Source organism: Papio anubis, chromosome 11 (assembly GCF_008728515.1).
Source record: "Papio anubis isolate 15944 chromosome 11, Panubis1.0, whole genome shotgun sequence".
Classification (NCBI taxonomy): Eukaryota; Metazoa; Chordata; class Mammalia; order Primates; family Cercopithecidae; genus Papio; species Papio anubis.
This window is the reverse complement of record NC_044986.1, coordinates 68,583,730-68,604,013: the sequence shown is the minus strand read 5'-3', so window position 1 is coordinate 68,604,013 and position 20,284 is coordinate 68,583,730. Positions and strand designations below refer to the sequence as shown.

At 42.5% G+C, this 20,284-nt stretch overlaps 1 protein-coding gene across 4 annotated transcripts in view; it reads left to right on the top strand.

Annotated features, from left to right (window-relative positions):
* ASCC1 (activating signal cointegrator 1 complex subunit 1) overlaps window positions 1–19,096 on the top strand; it is a 120,067-nt gene extending 100,971 nt beyond the window's left edge. For all 4 annotated transcript variants that reach the window (XM_021943379.2, XM_009214717.4, XM_031652263.1 and 1 more), the window contains one exon: window positions 18,207–19,096. In XM_021943379.2, coding sequence (XP_021799071.1) covers window positions 18,207–18,214 — 8 coding nt within the window. In that variant the 3' untranslated portion in view covers window positions 18,215–19,096. The remainder of the gene's footprint in view (window positions 1–18,206) is intronic.
* Window positions 19,097–20,284: the final 1,188 nt, after the last annotated feature.

The window sequence follows — 20,284 nt, the reverse complement described above, 5'->3', positions numbered from 1 at the left end:
AGGTGCCTCTCAGTGCTTAGCAGTGTGTCTTGTACCTGGCAGGCACTCAGGAAACTTTTTTGGAAGTGTTTTCTACAGACATCAGATTTTGGAAGGAGAGGAGAAAAAGATTTTTTCTTATGCATCAATAGAACACTGGATTTGCCAGAGAGGATATTTTTTGCCTTGTACTTCATATAATAAACTCTTAAAGCAGGACTTGGCAAACTGCTGTTTGAAGGCCAAATGTGGCGCACCACCTGTTTTTTTTATGGCCCTCAAAGCAAGATTAGTTTTTACATTTTTTAATGATTATAAAACATCAAAAGAAGAATACTGTAATACTTCATGATGTGAAAATTATGTGAAATCCAAATAAGTAAAACTTTATTGAAACACAGCTCAGCTCATTTATTTACACACCATTTGGCACGGTTGAGTAGTTGTGGTGGAATCCATGTGGCCTCCTGGCCTTTTAAAGAAAAAGTTTGCTGACTCCTGTCTTAGAGGTTAGAGTTTAGTTTTTCTTTTATTTCATCGAACACAATTTTGCTTTATGATTAAATATGATGCACTTATTTAATAGGCCTTCAAGATAAACTAATTATGTCATAAAGATTTAGTTAATAATAGTCAATCCCATTGAATTTCTGTTTATTTTCATTTCTAGCAAATGTTTATTTCTTTTCTTTTTTTTGAGATGGAGTCTCACTCTGTGGCCCAGGCTGGAGTGCAGTGGTGTGATCCCTGCTCACTGTAAGCTCCGCCTCCCGGGTTCACACCATTCTCCTGCCTCAGCCTCCCAGGTAGCTGGGACTACAGGTGCCAGCCACCACGCCCAGCTAATTTTTTGTATTTTTAGTAGAGACGGGGTTTCACCGTGTTAGCAAGGATGGTCTCCATCTCCTGACCTCATGATCCGCCTGCCTCAGCCTCCCAAAGTGCTGGGATTATAGGCATAAGCCACCGCTCCCATCCGTTTATTTCTTTTTTAAAGTGAGGTTACTCAACTCAAGAAAAGAGAGCCACAAACTGAATATACCTATAGCTCATACTCACAATGTTTCAAGTTCATTTCTCAATTAAATTTGATTGCAACTTTATTATTACACATAGCAACACTCAGCTGATAAAGATAATAATGAGCTTAAATTTACATTTAACTTTCTTTTATTTCAAAATACATCCAAAACTAATTGTGTGCTTCTCTGTGGTATGCACTAATTAACTTGAAACATGGACAGTGATTTTGTTTGCAGCTTCATTTATGCCTTATTACAGAAGCTATTAATAAAAAATACTGAATGAAAAATAAAGTGCACTGAACTTGCAAGTGAATGGTGCTAATTTTACAATTAACATGAATGTCAGAAAAATGTGAAAGCTTAGGAAGGAGATTGTGATGAGACATCTTGCTAGAATATGGTGCTTTGTTAGTGATAAGATAGGGCTCTGCCTCCCTTCTTTGATGGTGAAAAATGAAACTCATAAAAATAGGAGATTGCAGAAGATTATTAGGGGCTTTTCATATTTTGCCAGCAATAGAAAAACAATAGACCATGTTTTAAAGGATCTGAAAGACTTCTGACAGGTGATTGGGCAGTTCCTTAGAGCATCAGATTTATAAGGAAAAAGTACAGTTTGAAATGCTTCAGTTTGGTGTCGTAGCTTCTTATTTCAGTCTGTTTAGGGGGTGAGGGAAAGGAAAATTCAAATCTAAGCTGTGTTTCACCATAACTTTTCCTCGGAATTTTTTAATGTGTTTTATGTGTTACTTTGCCTGGACAGTGAAGTCTAATGAGAGCATCTGAAGATACGGCTGTCAGTGAGGTGAAACCATTGTTAACATGGAACTGAAAAACAAGAAATTGGCTGGTTTTCGGCAAAAGCCAGCATTTATTCCAGGAAGATGCACCTTCCCTGGTCTGTGGCTATCTGTTTCTATGTGATGTTTTTTGCTCTCTTTTGAATTCATGTTCACAGGTTATTCCTCTTTGCAGTGGAACTGGAATACTTCCATGTGTTGTTTTGGCTCAGGCAGGAAATGATGCAGGGTTTTTGAAAGGGCCCAGCCAGCACAGTAACAAGAAATAGGCCATGGTTTGGCAAAGGCAGGGAAAATAGAAAAAAATTAAGAGGTTAGCATTGCCTTTCTTAAAATCATCTCTTGTTCTTATCAGAATGAAAATAAATATTGGGTAATGTTTATTGAATACCTACTAAATATGAAACACTAAGCTACATGCTTGCTTGGTGCATTTGAGGGAGGGGGAATAAATATTCAATTGTCTGTGGCTCCTGTGATGTCATTCTTATGAACTCTTTGAATGGGATGTCTGTTCTTATAGAAAATACTCATCTCTTTTATGTGTTCATTTCTAGGACTGTTCATATTATTTTGGATGTAGTTCACTGATGAAATGAGTTGTATGTTGGTTTTTTTTTTGAGACAGAATCTGGCTCTGTTGCCCAGGCTGGAGTGCAGTGGAGGATCTCAGCTCACTGCAACCTCCACCACTTGGGTTCAAGCGATTCTCATGCTTCAACCTCCTGAGTAGCTGGGATACAGGCGCATGCCACCATGCGCAGGAAATTTTTGTATTTTTAGTAGAGATGGGGTTTCATGTTGGCCAGGCTGGTCTCGAACTCCTGACCGCAAGTGATCCATCCACCTCAGCGTCCCAAAGTGCTATGCTTACAGGTGTAAGCCACTGCGCCTGGCCGTTGTTTTTTTAAATTGTGGTAAAATATACATAAGATTGGCTATTTTAACCATTTTTAAGTGTACAATTCAGTGGCATTAAGTACATTCACATTGTTGTGCAACCATCATCACTATCCATCTCCAGAACTTTTTCATCATTCCAAATTAAAACTCATTTTAATGAACAACAACCCCCCATTTCCCCTTCCCCTTGGTAACCACCACTCTAGTTTCTGTCTCTATGAATTTGACTACTGTAGGTACCTCATGTAAGTGGAATTGTACATTTGTCCTTTTGTGTCCAGTTTATTTCACTCAGCATAACGTTTTCCAGGTTCATCTATGTTGTAGCATGTGTCAAGATTTCATTCCTTATTGAGTCTGAATATTATTCCGTTGTACATATATTCTGCATTGTGTGTTTTTAGCTACAGTATAAGCAAACCAGTAGCAGAATATAAATCTGAACGCAGAGATGGTGACAGGGCACTGTCTTCTTTGAAGCAGCCCTTTGTTAGAGACCAGACCAAATGAAACTATGTTCTGTAATCCCAGCACTTTGGGAGGCCGAGGAGGGCGGATCACGAGGTCAGGAGATCGAGACCATCCTGGCTAACACAGTGAAACCCCGTCTCTACTAAAAATACAAAAAAATTAGCCGGGCGTGGTGGCAGGCACCTGTAGTCCCAGCTACTCAGGAGACTGAGGCAGGAGAATGGTGTGAACCCAGGAGGTGGAGCTTGCAGTGAGCTGAGATCGCACCATTGCACTCCAGCCTGGGCTACAGAGAGAGACTCCATCTCAAAAAAAAAACAAAAAATGCTCTCTTCCCCCATATCCCAGGGATGAAACAATTTTAGAATTAATACTCAAATGTGAACGTTATTATTACAAATTAAAAGTGAGAAAACGGTATAAATCAACCAGAAATCCAATTCAGAGTTTACTCTCTCAATTGTAGGTTAAAACTTTGATTTTTTTTTTTTTTTTTCTGAGACAGGGTCTTGCTCTGTCACCCAAGGCTGGAGTGCAGTGGCGTCATCTTGGCTCACTGCAGCCCCAATCTCCCAGGCTCCAGTGACCCTCCCACTTCAGCCTCCTGAGTAGATGGGACTAGAAGTGTGTGCTGCCACACCCAACTAGTTTTTGTATTTTTTTGTAGAGATGTCTTGCCATGTTGCCCAGGCTGGTCTCAAACTCCTGGGCTCAAATTATCTACCCACCTTGGCCCCCCAAAGTGCTGGGATTGCAGGCATGAGCCACCACGCCTGGCTTGATAGCAATTTCTTAAATTGTAGTGGCCTTATCACTGTGACATGTGTGGAGACAACCCTCTCTCTCTTCCAAGGCATTTTGCTTGTTTGACATCTAGCCCACACCTTTGCAGAGGGCAAGGAGGGCCATCTGAATTAGATTATAGAAAAGTGTGTGTTGTAGTCTATAAAGTTACAGTGATGCTACTCAAGGTGTGTTTCCTTTGGTTCTAACAGAGGATGCAGTATTTCATGTCTTCCAGTCTAATGAGGTAACTTAGTTGAAAATAACTTAGATGATAACATGTGGCAGCCTTTCTCCCCTCTTCTAGGGAGCCATTCCAAGGCCAGCCGTTATTTGGACTGCTGTTATTTATATGTATGTGTACTCTTTGCATTGTCTGATGTTGCCTAGGGATGTCTGATTTGCTTTTTTTTTTGAGACAATAGAGTCTCGCTCTGTTGCCCAGGCTGCAGTGCAATGGTGCGATCTCAGCTCACTGCAACCTCCACCTCCCCGGTTCAAGCGATTCTCCTGCCTCAGCCTCCTGAGTAGCTGGGATTACAGGCAGGTGCCACCACGCCCAGCTAATTTTTGTGTTTTTAGTAGAGACGGGGTTTCACCATGTTGGTTAGGCTGGTCTCGAACTCCTGACCTCATGATCCACTCGCCTCGGCCTCCCAAAGTACTAGGATTACAGGCGTGAGCCGCTGCACCCGGTGTGATTTGCTCTTTAACCTCTGGATGCTGCCTTGTTGGTGGAGAAGTTGGAGTAGAGATGGGCTGAGGCTGGTGACTGGTTTCCTCCATGCTGCTCCTGAATCTGTTGCCTTGGCACTATAGTCAGCCCCTTTGTGCCCAGCCTCCCAAAAGCCGGGGACCAGGAAGAAACCCTGTTGTTGTCTCCTATGTATTCCCCTCTAAGGATTCATTTCTGTTGACTTGATCTTCCTTTCTACTGTGTGATATGGAGACCAAATATTTATCTTCTATTGCATTTGTTTGAGGGACCATTATGAATAATACCCGAGGGAAGATGACCACACCAGAAATAAGAGCAATAAGAAGAGGCATTTTTCTAAGGGAGATAATTTATCTGCAGAAACATCATCTAGGTTAGTTCTGAAAGGGCGCCTGCCCTTAGGGTTGCTGGTCACAGGCTTGAAGAGTCTCTGCTAGCCATCAGCCCCAGGGGCAGTTTTGTCCGGTAAAGCAGTAATATTCATGCCCTGTGGCAAGGCTTCCTTGGGAATAAATCATGCAGCAAGTTGAACTTTCAACTCTCATCTCTGAGGCTAATTCTGCGAGGTAATGTGGAAACGGGCAGAGTGTGCCTAGCCTGTGCGGAGATTAGGTATGGGTTCTCCAGCCGTGTCAGTGTAGCCTCTTTTCTCCTCCACCTCCTACCCCCACTCATGTTTTTTTTCTTGCTACTTTTCAAAATTGAAAGACTGCAGAGAGGGGAAATCCCTTGGCATTTTGAATATTGAGGTGCTCAGCAGAACTGCCTGGCATCCTGTTTGTATATAGCGGTTTTAATTTGCCCTTTAATAAGTCATTTGGCCTTACTAGCAGTCTTAAACTTGATAATCCTTACATCAGCAGTGAGCCTCAGGCCAAATTCCCAAAGTGCATCCCTGAGTGATTATTTGAAGGAAGTTTTCAAACCTTCCCTCCCTGGCTCTGTTTGTCTGCCTTCTGCCAGCACATCCTTAGGTCAGGCTAATGCTCATTTGAGCATCCCTCTTGCTCACTGCAGCAAGACAGGCAGGTGATTTGAGAGCAGGATGAGTGAGGGAAGTTCCTGTTCCCATTCTGTGCAAGGAATGCCATCTCAGTCAGTGGAGAGGGGATTTGGGCTCTGGGGAAACACAAGCCTTTTGGTACTATTTTAATGGAGACAAAAACAGGAGTGGCCTGCTGATGGGTTGAAAAATCACAGCTGTTCTACTGACTTGACAGCCTTTTTGCTGCTCTCCTCACAGGGGCCACGATGATAATAAGAATTGCTCCTCTCACAGACTGCCCTTGACCTTGTTCCTTGCATCTGAGGTGCCCAGGCCTTCTGGAAGTGCATTATGTCCTCTCTTTTATTGGCTATTATTAGATACTATAATATTATTGGCTCTCACACCACTGATCACTGCAGTCTGATGTTTCAGATTAAAAGTGGCATCTTGGGCAGAGTTAAGGCTGTATTTGGAGATGACTCTAGGATAGTCACTACCTGCCAATCTCGTCTTTTATTCTGAAGTAGATGTTCCTATTTTGATCTTTAAAAATATTACAGCCCTATGAGACCAGATAATGATTGCAGAGCCTGTAAGCTGTCAGAGTACCTGATAAACCTTCTCCTTTTTTCTTTTAAGGATACTCTGCATTTTGGTTCCTGCAGTGATGCATTAGAGATTATAGTCAGTGAGTGACAATAATAATCAGAGCTCAAAATTTCATCTTACAATTTATCTTACTGTAACTGCAGAACATCCTTGTAAAGGATCATCCCTGTTTAAAGATGGAGAAATTGAGGGGAGGGAGTGGGTCTGTAGTCATTGATAATGTTGACCAACAATAATGGAAAGGATCAGAACTCAGCTTTTAAAAGTTTGTTCAAGTGAAAAGCTGGGAATGGCCATTCGGGAAACAGGGACTTCCGAGAAATGAGGTCAGTGCTTAAAGTTAAAAGTTAAGGTCCTGCTTATATAGGCAGAAAACAAAGAAATTTAGTAGGTTTGTAACATTTTCTATACAAGGTTGGTTTATGAGCTATAATTTCGTTAATTACAGTTTGTTTTCTTTTCTGTACAGCTTGTTTTCACTTCCTTTCCAACTGAAGAGTGTAGGACCTGGCATGGTGGCTCACGCCTGTAATCCCAGCACCTTGGGAGGCAGGGGTGGGAGGATCACTTGAGCCCAGGAGTTTGAGACCAGCCTGGGCAACGTGGAAAAACCCTGTCTCTACAAAAAATACAAAAATTAGCCAGGCATGGTGGCACGCACCTGTAGTCTCAGCTACTCAGGAGGCTGAGGAGGGAGGATCACTTGCACCTGGGAGGCAGAGGCTGCAGTGAGCTGTGATCATGCCACTGCACTGCAGCCTGGCTGACAGAGTAAGACCTTGTTTCAAAAAAAAAAAAAGAAAAGAGTGTATGTAACATACCATCCTAGACGACGTGACAGTCTTTTAAGTCTCTGTATGAGAAGTGTAAGAGGGAAGTTTAATTTGTTATGAAGAGCAACAGTTAAAAGGGAAGGGGTCTTCTCTGGCACCCTTTATTCATTTACAACAATTTACAAAACAGTGTAGGTGAGGCAAAAGGCTAATCTATAATCAGAAAAACAACACTTACAGCTGCCCAGGTTACAGCTACAAGTTTAAGTGACCCACATAATCACATTCCCTTAAGTCTTACAATATGTCAAGATTCCAACAGCTTAGATTTTGAATTACATATTTTCACAATAGGAAAGCATTAAAGTCTAGTCCGCCCCAAGAAACTTTTTGTCCCCTTTCTTCAGTAGAAAAGAAATTTCTATTTTTTGTACCTAGGTGAACGTATGTGTGTCTGTGTGTAGAGGAGCATGACTTACCTTAGGATAAACAGGCTCAGTTACATTCTTTTGTGATGATATTTAGAAAGAATCCACTTGGGCAGAGCCCATATGAATATTTTTAAAGTAGATGGAAGGTTTTTTTGTACCCCGGATGTGGTGGATCTCCATTTCCTTGTTGCCTCTTCGTACCTCCCACGTTTGGTCTCCTCAGAAGTAATCTCACAGGTGGCCCAGAAGACAAATGCATTGTATTTGGCAGAAACTCAGAATCTTTTTTTTTTAGGTTTGAGGAATTTTAATAAGCATAACTGAAACAAAATTTTTTTTTGGAGGGTGAAACTTATTTGTGAACTTAATTCTTTTTGATGACTTAACTCCCAATAAAGTGATCTTAATTCTAAGTGAGATTAGTAACATAACATATGAAGAACCTTGATTTTTTTTTTCAAAATCGATTATATTTTTAGTCTGTTATTTATATATTTCTGTTTGCTCTCTGAAGTCATACTAGTCCTGTACCTCGATGCCTCTTTTATGAGGAATGCATCTGAAATATACCATTATTTGTTTTGATGTTTTGCAATTGGGATCTTCCAAGGGCTGTGATGATAGCTTTTCACATCATTTGCTTCTCATTCTTCGCTATCTTTTTGTATATGCACAGCCTAAGGATGGACCTGCTTCCCCTCTTGGCATTCTTTGGTACATGCTTGTTAGTGGAATTGAGAGGCACATACACAGTGCCTTGTGGACATGGCCTTCTACTGGCCTGTCTCCTAGGCCTCATCCCAGGAACTCTTAAATTTCTCTCACAGTATTAGTGGTCCTAGCTTGTCCCTGTTTCTTATATAAATGGCGATAATAATGCTCAGCTCTGGTTTATATCATAGCAATTTTTTGGAGTTAATGAGCTGGGCTTTGTAAGACACTTTTAGATCCTTAGATGAAAGGTGTTATTTAACCACAGCAAGGCTTCACACTGGGAGTGCCTTCCCAAAGAGCTCAAAGTACTTGTCAGCCTGTCTTCTATTCATCCTCATACCATCCCTGGTAGGGAGGTAGGTGGTTAAGCATTATTATTAAGTACAAAATAGTGTTGTTACTGTTACTTTTATCTATAAGTGGGATAATTGTGAGAAATAGAAGTTGGTAAAACAGACTATGGAAGAAAAACACTGGGAAAACCTCAAAGTAGCATGCATTTGCTATTCCTATTCACTCTGCTTTGAGTTTCAAAAGTCTGATTGCCATACATGATAACAATAGCATCCTTTCCTAGAGAGAAATATGACCTAGTACATCCTTCTAAATACTTGAATTAATTGAACCCCCTGCACTTACTTTTAGTTGCTCCAGATTACATCCTAAGGGTTGGTTTATCTCATGTATGTCAAAAATGATTATAAATAGCGTAAGACTTGAATATTTTGAATTTTCGTTTTTAACTTCAAAACGGAATTTCTTCTTATTCAAGTAGTATTGAGACAGCAAATAGTTCACCGAGACCACCAGCACAAGAAGTAGATTTTCTTAAGAGGGATCTTGGAAGAGAGTAACCATAGCTTTGTCTAAGATTGAAGAAAAACAGTGAGCCTCATTTGGGGAAGCCAAGTGAGCAGGGATCCCCAGCAGATTGTCACTGTGCTGTTGCAGACTGGTCATTCGTTCGGTTTTGTAGCCCGAGGTCACAGATACGAGAAGAGAACACCCCTCTCCACCTTCCTCCCCACCTGTGTTTGAGATTGCCGGTTTCATTTTGGCAGCCTTGTTGAATTTGGAGTTATTTCTGGTCTTTGATGGCTGTGTCACAGGGCAGTGGGGAAGGAGTAGAAGGTTTGAAACGAATGCAAGGAAAAATAACCACAGTGAGCCCTTAAATCTTGCTATTTGTTTTCTTTCAGTGTATACCACAACATTACCAGAAATCAATAATTCCGTCTGTGTTCTCCCTAGGAAAGAAACATGTACAAACTGAAAATGGTAGGCTTTACAGATCATGTGAGCAGGGGACAGCAGGATGGTTGGATTTTATCTTGCCATTCTTTGTCAGGGAAACCTTTATTTTGACCAAAAACCTTTCATCAAAGGTCCACATTTCTCTCTTACTTGGTGATAGGAAAAGTTTGTTTAATTTTCTGAAGATATTACTGATACAGGATTTTTCTTGACCAGTTCGTCAAACTTGTGATGGGGTTGGCCCTTTTATTTGGCTCTCTGTGCTCAACCCTTGTGGGAGGGAGCATGTGAGCGAGTGAGTATGGATCTGGCCGGCCATTTTGGGTGCTGACAGAAGCAGGCTCCGTGTGGGCCCTGTGGCAGTGCCCAGGTGAGGGTGCCAGCGACCTCCAAAGCCCCAGAGGGCGTGTTAGAATGCTCTTTTAGTCCCACTGTCCATGGACAGCAGTGTGTGATCAGCTCAGTGGTACCCTTGCCTCGTCATGTGGGGTGGCTGCCCTCTGCCAGTGAGGGCAAAGGGCCGGTGTGACAGCCTTTTCTGGGTACCCGCACCCAATGGGTCCTGAACTCTTGTCCGGAATCCAAGAAGAATGAGGTTGCCCAGACACTTGAAGGATATTGAAGGTGGAGAATTTTATTAAGCGATGGAAATGGCTCTCAGCAGACATGGGAGCTGGAGAAGGGACAGGACGGGCAGGTAATCTTACCCCAAAGTCTGCCTGTTTCTGGCTGGCTATTCCCGCAAGTCCAGTCATCTCTCTTCCGGAGTCCAGCCATCCCTCTGAAGTCAAGTCGCCTCTCTCCAGTCAAGCCGCTTCTTTCCCTCTACCAACTGAATCTGGGGTCTTTATAGGCACAGGATGGGGGGCGGGGTGAGCTGTAGGCAGTTTTGGAAAAGGCAACATTCAATTGGTAAAAAGACGTGATTTATGAAGAACCAATCGGGAGAGAGTGGGCAAACAGGGATAGAAGTTCTCACTTTGGTCTGCGGGTTTCAGGCTTCTCAGCTTGAAGGTGGGGTTTTGCTGGGGACCTGCCCCTGTCTGCCTAGAATTTCTCAGCCTCCTGTCTCCGTCATTATGAGTACTCAATAGAGGATAGCAGCTGTGTGCATAACAGTTTTCAAATGTCATACTTACACTTACTTAGGTTTTACATTTCTTTTTTTTTGAGATAGGGTCTCACTGACTGCAACCTCTGCCCCCACCACTCGCTCAAGTGATCCTCCCACCACAGATGCACACCATCACGCACGGCTAATTTTTGTATTTTTTTGTAGAGACTGGGTTTTGCCATGTTGTCCAGGCTCGTCTTGAACACCTGGGCTAAAGTTATCATCCCATCTCCGCCCTGCAAAGTACTGGAATTAAAGATATAAGTCACCATGCCTGGCCTGGTTTTAAATTTTTTTAAAATCGTCCAAGTCAGTACTTATTATTTACCAATTATATCACAGCGATTGGCAGTTTTAATCCTATTTCCATTTCTTCATTAAATATTTGTAGTTTTGTGTACTGTTCGTTGTTATGTTCCTTTATAGCAGGTTTTAAAAAATACTGACTTCCATAACAACAGGGCTGTGTGTGTGTGCATGTCAGGGAAAAATGTTTTCAGAAAGAAAATGGTTTAGGTTTCAAAATCCCCAAGGGAATTGTTATAAAACAACAGGAAAAAAAATTCAATGTGATTCAGACACCTTAACTAGATGCTTTTTCAACTTAAATTTTTCCTGTTAGGTCTGTTATTTTCCAAACAATACAACACTTTGCTCTTCATGTTTAGTTCAGGTTCAAAAGAGCAACCAAGTTTCTTTTTTAAACTTGTAGTTTAAGCTTTTTCTTCTTTCCCCATTCAAATACCAAATTAAATATAGTCTTTTAGTTGACTCGTGCTTATTTTCATCCAGAATTCAATTAAAATGCTTCCAGCTGAGCTAGAGCCATCCGATTCTTAAACCAGGTCCAGGAAAAGCAGTGGCAGTGAATATAGGAACAGCAAGGGAAAGAACATGTTCATTTCAGTCTTTGGGAGTTGTCTGGGTCAGCGTTCCTCACCGTGGCTATTTAATGGGGCTGTGTTTCAAGGGGAGCCACCCACAGTAAGGGGCAGTAGAGTAGAGGAATCAAAGGGCTCAGACTCTAGAGTGAGGCTGTTTGGGTGTGAATCTCAGTTTTTTACCTTTATTTTGTAGGAGAGGAAAGATTTCTTCTCTCGCCCATCACTTGGTTCATGGCTGAGGCCCCTGTAACAAAAGTCAGATTAATAAGAGAAAAGCATACAAATTTATTTAATACAAGCTTTATATGACACAGGAGCCTTCAGAAATAAAGATCCAAAGGAAGAGGTAACTTGTGTATTTTTATAAGTAGGTTTGATAAAGGTTTTATAAGTAGGTTTGATTTTTATAAGTAAGTTTGACTGTCATGGAGAAGTATGGTTGGAGAACAAAGGGTATGGTCTAATGGTAATAAACTGAAAGGAGGCTTAGTAAGGCCTGTTTGTTCGGATTCTTCTCTATGCCCTATATCTTCACAGATAAGGATATTTCTTTCCTCTGGGTAAAGGGAGGGTACCTGTCGAATGAGGGTCTTATGACCTGCTTCAGAGGAGAAGAGCAGGAGGTCACAGGACGGCCTTCGTAGGTTTTATCATCTGCTTTAGGGAAGAAGGGCTGTGGAAGGTAAGAGAGACTTTCCTGCTTCTGCTGTTTGCTCAAACGCCAAGGTGCCATATTTTGGGAAGTCCTGAACACCATCAACTTTGTGTGTGTTTTTAGGCAAGTGACTTAAGCCATCTAAACCTAAGGCTCAACTGTAAATGAGAATTAATCATAGGATCTATTTCCTGGGGTTGTGAGGATGCAATGAGATAATGCTTGGCACAAGTGTTTACTTAATAAATGTCGACTGTTGCGATCTTTATTAGTGTTGTTGTCAATACCTACATACTTTTGGTTCACTTTGATCTTTTTTTGTTTTGTTTTGAGATGGAGCTTTGCCTTGTTGCCCAGGCTGGAGTGCAATGATGCAATCTTCGCTCACTGCAACCTCTGCCTCCCGGGTTCAAGTGATTCTCCTGCCTCAGCCTCCCAAGTAGCTGGGATTACAGGCGACCGCCACCACGCCTGGTAAATTTTTGTATTTTTAGTGGAGACGGGGTTTCACCATGTTGGCCAGGCTGGTCTTGAACTCCCGACCTCAGGTGATCCTCCCACCTCGGCCTCCCAAAGTGCTAGGATTACAGGTGTGAGTCACCACGCCCAGCCAATCTTTTAATATATAACTGTTGGCATTAGGTAACTTTGTTTTTAAAATCTGTTATGATAAATGTGGGTTCATAAAAATTAAAGTTGACATGGTAAATACCATCATAAGCAGAGTCAAAAGACAAGTTACAAACTAGAGGAAATATATGTATGTTTGCAACTTGTGACATAGACAAAAAGTGTTCATTTCCCTAATATAAAAAGAACTACAACTCAATAAAGAAGGGACGATCGTAAAGCCTTTTATGGTGATCTGTTTCCACTTAACTGTGCTACAGATGTCTCTGATGTGTATTCTCAGAGCCTACCAGGAAAATCCTAGAATCGAGAAGGGCTTGGGACACAGAGAGCTAGTGGGTGTGATACAGCCGTGAGTATGCAAACACACCTGAACTTGTTGTTGTTGTTTTCCCCATGAAATAGCTCCCTCTCAAAAATGTTCTGTTACTATCAATGGCAGCCTCATACACACCCATTTGACCCATCATCACTGATTTTTCCATCTCCTTCTCATCCAGAAAGTCACCAAGGCATTTCTATGTTTCTTTTGTAATTTTTATTTTAGGTTTGGGGGTACTACATGTGAAGGTTTGTTACACAGATAAACATGTCACGGGGGTTTGTTGTACAGATTATTACATCACTCAGGTATTAAGCTCAGTACCCAGTAGTTATCTTTTCTGCTCCTTTCACTCCTCCCACCCTCCACCCTCAAGGAGGCCCCAGTGTCTATTGTTTCCTTCTTTGTGTTCGTAAGTTCTCATCATTTAGCTCTGGTCTGTTTCATTCATAGTTTCATTCATGGCTTCATTTATTCATTCACATCTGCTCCAGTCTTTCCAACTATTGCCTGTTTGTAGTTGAGACACTCAACATCATCCTCATGACTGAATGACTACCATGGTCTCCTTTCTTTTCTTTCTCTTGTTCCCTTCTCCAGTCAGCACAACACATCATACCCAGGTTCATCTCCCTAAAACATGGTTTTCATCTTGCGCCACCAACCTACCCTAAAGCCTTCAGTGGTTCCCTACCGTGTAGGATGAAGTATAACTTGTGAACTTGAGCCTCAGGTCTCCCAGACACCCTTAATCTGATTCTCCTTCCTTCTGTCTTTCTCACTGCTTAAGTCTAGGAACCTTCCAAACATCTAAACTGTTTGCCTGGCCTAGCCCACCATGCCCATTTCTGCCTTCGTGCTGCCTTCCCTCCTCTGTGTTACACCCTATACTTGCCACAAGGCCCAGCTCAGGTCTGGTCTCCTCCAGATGGCTTTCCTAGGTCCGCAGCCCTCAGCATCCCTTGTTTCCTTACCTCCTGCTTTGTTTATTGATGGCCTATACCTCTCATCTCACACACTTAACCTTTACTGCCTATATTGTTTTAGGTAAACTTTTTTCGTTAAAGTAGAACATACATACAGAAAGCTACACAGATCACAGAGTAAAGGACTCAGTGACTTTTCGTAAGGTGGACACACCCAGGTCATCAGCATTTCTCTCTTCTGATATGCACTCTCCCTAACGAGATGGGAAGCACTTGGGAAACAGAACTACTTTCCTGTGCCTCTTTGCATGAAAATGTATAACATCAGGTGCTCAGCAGTATTCCAGATCAGGAACTGAAGCTAAGAAAGAGATCCAGGTTTTTTACAAATAAGAAACATGTAGAAATGTCCCCTGCCCCCTTGATTTGAAGTAATACAATTTGGCAAGTCCTGTTCAGAAATTCCTTGGTGGGAATCTATACATTAGACCTTTAAATCCAGTCTAGACAACTGCATGTCATAGTTTTCTCTTTCCAGACTTGGGGATGTACATAGACATCTGCAGCATTCGTTTTCATTGTCATTTTGTCCAACAGATATTTATTGATCAGATGCAGTCTACTAGATAATGTTTGTTACAGTACAGTAGGATCCAGCTTCTTCCTCTGTAGGGCTTATATTTTAGTGAGTCATTAGAAATAATTGATAGAACTAAAAGAAAGACTTAAGAACAAAGATACGGCCAGGCGCGGTGGCTCATGTCTGTAATCCCAGCACTTTGGGAGGCCGAGGCGGGTGGATCATGAGGTCAGGAGATCGAGACCATCCTGGCTAACACAGTGAAACCCCGTCTCTACTAAAAATACAAAAAAATTAGCCGGACGTGGTGGTGGGCGCCTGTAGTCCCAGCTACTCGGGAGGCTGAGGTGAGAGAATGGCGTAAACCCGGGAGGTGGAGCTTGTAGTGAGCCAAGATTGTGCCACTGCACTCCAGCCTGGGCGACAGAGTGAGACTCCGTCTCAAAAAAAAAAAAAAAAAAAGTTACATTGGCGGGATGTGGTGTCTCATGCCTATAATCCCAGCACTATGGGAGGCCAAGGAAAGAGGATCACTTGAGCCCAGGATTTCAAGACCAGCTTGGACAACATAGCAAGACCCTGTCTCTATTAAGAAAATAAATAAAAAGGGGGAAAAAAAAACAAAGAATAAAGATATAACAGGCCGGGCGTGGTGGCTCATTCTTGTAATCCCAGCACTTTGAGAGGCCAAGGCAGGCGGATCACCTGAGGTCAGGAGTTCGAGACCAGTCTGGCCAACATGGTGAAACCCTGTCTCTACTGAAAAATACAGAAATTTTCTGGGTGTGGTGGTATATGCCTGTAATCCCAGCTACTTGGGAGGCTGAGGGAGGAGAATCAATTGAACCTGGGAGGCAGAGGTTGTGTTGAGCTGAGATCGCGCCACTGCACTCCAACCTGGGTGACAGAGAATTATCCGTTACTAAATAATTGTAAACATATAGAGAGGACAAGAACAGAGGTAGGAAGGGTGACATGAAGATTGGCACTGGCACTAGGGTCGTCTGGATGAAAAATCCATTTGTTGTGATATTATCAAAAGGTATGAAAGAACATGGCAACTTACGAAGGTGAAATAAATACAAGGGTAATGATGGCAGAGAGATATTTTAAAACATCATAAGAAATACCATACGGAAATACCATATTGCTACGAAAATACCAATTTTCCATAGCACTTTACAGTTTACAAGGTACTTAAAACCCTGCTCAGTGAGCACACAAGGTACTTGTACTGGCTCTTTTTTTTGGTTTGTTTTTTGGTTTGTTTTTTTGAGACGGAGTTTCTCTCTTGTTGCCCAGGCTAGAGTGCAATAGTGCAATCTCGGCTCACTGCAACCTCCGCCTCCCAGATTCAAGCAATTCTCCTCCCTTAGTCTCCTGAGTAGCTGGGATTACAGGCATGTGGCACCACGCCCGGCTAATTTTGTATTTTTAGTAGAGACGGGGTTTCTCCATGTTGGTCAGGCTGGTCTCAAACTCCCGACCTCAGGTGATCCGGCTGCCTCAGAGTGCTGGGATTAAAGGCGTGAGCCACTGCGCCTGGACTTGTACTTGCTCTTATGAGGTCTTTGCCCATTATGATCTTTTGCCCCTGTTGTGGTTGGTGCAGTGGGTGGTGTCTTCTACCCACAGTCACACAGCTTACATGTCTGGGCATACGTTTAGAATCCAGCAGTCTTTCCACAGCCTGCTCTTGCCTTAGTGGACGTGAGAATTTATGTTCAGTTATCTCTCTCAATTTTTCTGTTACTGCATTGCAGTCACATCCCAGCTAACTTCATGATTGCTACATTTGCTGTTTCCTTAAACCTGGAGCAGGAGACTATCCCTGGCAGATTGATGCTGTCTGTAGGCCATCTGCATAAGGCAAAGTTAAGTCATGGGTGGGTCACTTGCAGCTCCTCACGGCGGCCTCCCCACTACTTGAAAACATGGGCACAAAGAGAGGAAGGTAGAGAACCCACAGGCTGCCAATCCTTAAAAAGTAACTTGTTGAAAGTATTATGAGTTTCCTTTTAGTTTTCTTTTGTATTGTCTTTTATTGCCTCTTTGGTGATATGCTTTTCTGTACCTAGAAGGCTTCAGTTTGCAGAGCTATAAATCTGTCAGTCTTAGTGACGTGTCTTTCACTTCAAATTAATGTTCAGCAAAGGGATTAGCAGATAACCATTTCAGGCCGAATTTCTTTACATAAAAGGGTGGATATGGTTTGAGTAGGCTGCCAAAGCCAGGAAGAGAAGTTAATTGTGTAAATCAATGCAGGCAAGAGCTGATCACCTTTCTGAAACACAAGACAATGCAGCACACAACCTCTAAATAGATCTTTGGGGTCAAGTTGATGTCATGTTGAAGAATCAATATTTACTGGACTTTGTAAAGTTAACCTTTAATGAACCCTCAGGCGTTTTGCTAGGCCATTAATTGCAGGAAGAGGAAAAGCAATGGTGGCCAAGGTCCGTGTGTGGAGGTTGTATAAAAATAAGTGAAAAGACAATCACTTGCCCATGTGCAAAGGTCCCCTCACGCATCGTTGGGGACGTGTATTGCAAGGCTTTCTTGGGACCAGGTATGGTGGCTAATGCCTGTAATCTCCGTACTTTGGGAGGCTGAGATGGGAGGATTGCCTGAGTTCAGGAGTTGAGGCTACAGTGAGCCATGATTACACTACTGCAATCCAAGGTACTCCAGCCTGGGCACCAGAGCGAGAGACCCTATCTCTAAAAATCAAGCAAAGGCTTTCTTGGGATTGTACTGACATTTTAAGAAAGAGCAATTCCTACATCCTAACAGAGGAAGGTACATTCTTTACTCTTTGACAGTCCTTATTCAGGCAGTATGGCTGCATTTTCCTGGGATGAATTATGATGTCATTTTGGGTCCTGCCTTATAAATGTGGTAATCACAAAGTCCAGTCCCTCTTGAAGTATGTATGGTTCATCCCTCCCTCTGACACACTTGACAGCTTTTATAAAGTACAGGATCATAGTAAAAAGTGTTTATTTTAGGTTGCTGGCTTGAATCCAAGTCTAATAAAGGTATTTGATAAGTAATCACTTGTACTTGTTCTGTTGGCAAGTAAAAGTGTCCCTCGGGTTGTTCTGTGTGTGTGTGCATGTTCTGTGCCCCTCAGTGGCTAGTCTAAATCACTTGTGAGTCAAGAGCCTTATCTTCTATTTATTTTAGTCAGTGCTCCTAACAAATGGCGTTGATTAGGCATATGTTATGTCAAATTTAACCCTGGTGCAACAAAGCCGGGATCCCTGCATGGTCAGTCACTGGAAGTCAGAAGCAGCCTGGTCAGGCTCTGTGAGTCAGGGTGTGGCCATGGGGCGTTTGCTACAAATTCTTGGTCATATCTGGTCAATAGATGAATATTGGATTTGACTTTTCAGAACGTCTTTCTCTGGTGCATTTGTTAGGGGAGACTTTAGAATTAATCAGAGAGAAGAGCTGGCTGTTCTTTTCTCACTCCCACCCCCATCCCTCCTCTCCTGGATCATTATTCAGAGTAAACACTGAAAAGAAAAAGCATGAGAGGTTTGTTGGGATTGTTGTGGTTTGGTGTTTTTACAAGAGAATCTGATGTTTAATACTTTCATCTATACTTTAAATATTCATTCTGGGTTTTTATTCTTTCTTTTTAGTTGTTTGAGAACTTCTACTTTGGCTCCCTGAAGCTGAATTCAATTCACATCTCTCAGAGGTTCACCATAGACAGCTTTGGAAACTACGCTTCCTGTGGACAAATTGACTTCTCCTGAGGTAGATCTTGGAAAGCACTAGAAACTGAACATCCTCACCAGGTGCTGAAGAAAAGTCTCTTCATTTTAATTGCCAAGCAGAGATGTGCACATTTGGATGGTGACTTTCCTGGGTGGTGCCTCTAATGGTGTCTACAGCCATCAAACTACCAGCCGAGATGGTGGTGGGCATAAAGAGAATTTGTGCCTATAACCCTTAGTGTGTTCTGGTTTTTTTTCTTTTAATTTTTAAATTGTGGTAAAATACTCATCAAACATACTGTCTTCACCATTTTTAAGTGCACAGTTCAATAACATTAACTGTTAATACGTTCATATTGCTGTGCGGCCATCACCACCGTCAATCTACATAGGCTTCTCAGCTTGTAAAAAGGAAACTACCCATTAAACAGTCATTCCCACTGCTCCCAGCCCCTGCAGCCACCATTCTGCTTTCTGTCTCTCTGGTTTTGACTATTCTCAGTATCTCATATAAGTGGAATCATACAGTGACTTGTCTTTTGTGACTGGCTTATTTCACTTAGCATAATGTCCTCAAGGTTCATCCATGTTGTGTCAGGTGACAGGATTTCCTTCCTGTATTATACATATAATGGAATGTTCCGTTACATGTGTGTACCACACTCTGTTTCTCTATCAGTGAGCACTTGGCTTGCTTCCTCTTGACCATTGGGAGTAGTGCTAATACAGACAAGGGTGTCTCTGCCTTTAATTCCTTTACCACCCAGAGTTTTATCTTTAGCAAAATAACTATTAAAGTTTTTTGCCTTTTACTTTGCTTGATCTATCATTTTCCTACCAAAGTTTGTCCTCTTTATATTTGTTGGATTCCTGTTCCTTCACCCCGTCCCCACCCTCATCTTCCCATGCCCCTGATGGAGTTGCAGTGTTGTAGCCCTTTTGTGTTTACTTTTCAAGGCAGCAGCAAAAGAAACTTATGATATCAGCAGGACTGTGCAGAGTTCCCTGGAAGAATGTCAGCCACAGGAGGCACTCACTCCTCCCTCACCACGGACCAGCAGAGGGAGAGGAGAATGCTGGGGAGCCCCAGCCTCCCACTCCTCCGTCCTCACATTCTTCCTCCTTCCACGCCCTCTCCTCCTCCTTCCACGCCCTCTCCTCCTTCTCCTTCCTTATTCTTACCTTGATTCTTTCTTTCTTTCTATTCTTTAAGTCCACTTCTGAACTCTGTGTTAAGTCGCTACATTGTGAGGACTGTGTCTAACACTGAGATTTATTATTGGGACTGCACAAATCACTTGTGAATAAAATGTTTGACGGTTTTTCTGTTAGTATAATCACATAGTTTGAATTTGACCCCCTTCCTGTGTTGGAATACAATGTTGCCCTCACTTATTTACCAGCATAGCTGTGTCATTCATGGAGGACTTACATATTAGTACCTGCAAGATTGATTTTTTTTTTTGAGACAGAGTCGCTTTGTCGCCCAGGCTGGAGTGCAGTGGCGTGATCTCAGCTCACTACAAGCTCCACCTCCTGGGTTCACGCCATTTTCCTGCCTCAGCCTCCCAAGTAGCTGGGACTACAAGCGGCTGCCACCATGCCCAGCTAATTTTTGTGTGTGTGTGTATTTTTAGTAGAGACGGGGTTTCACCGTGTTAGCCAGGATGGTCTCGATCTCCTGACCTCGTGATCCGCCCATCTCGGCTCCCAAAGTGCTGGGATTACAGGCGTGAACCACCGTGCCCGGCGCAAGGTTAATTTTTTCCCCAGAAGGCCTCCTCTTTCTATGGATATTCATTTTCTATATAAATTGAGATGTTACCTCACCTCAGATTGTTGTTAGATGGCACTTGGGAATGAGTGCTCCAGGGACAGTGCTGAATTCTGAAGCTGACTGTGGAGTTAATGCCCCATCTCCTCTTGGTGTGCCTCTGTCTCGTTGGTTTCTTTCTGACAAGCCATTGGGCAACCTCAGCCAGGAAGTAAATGCCACTTCT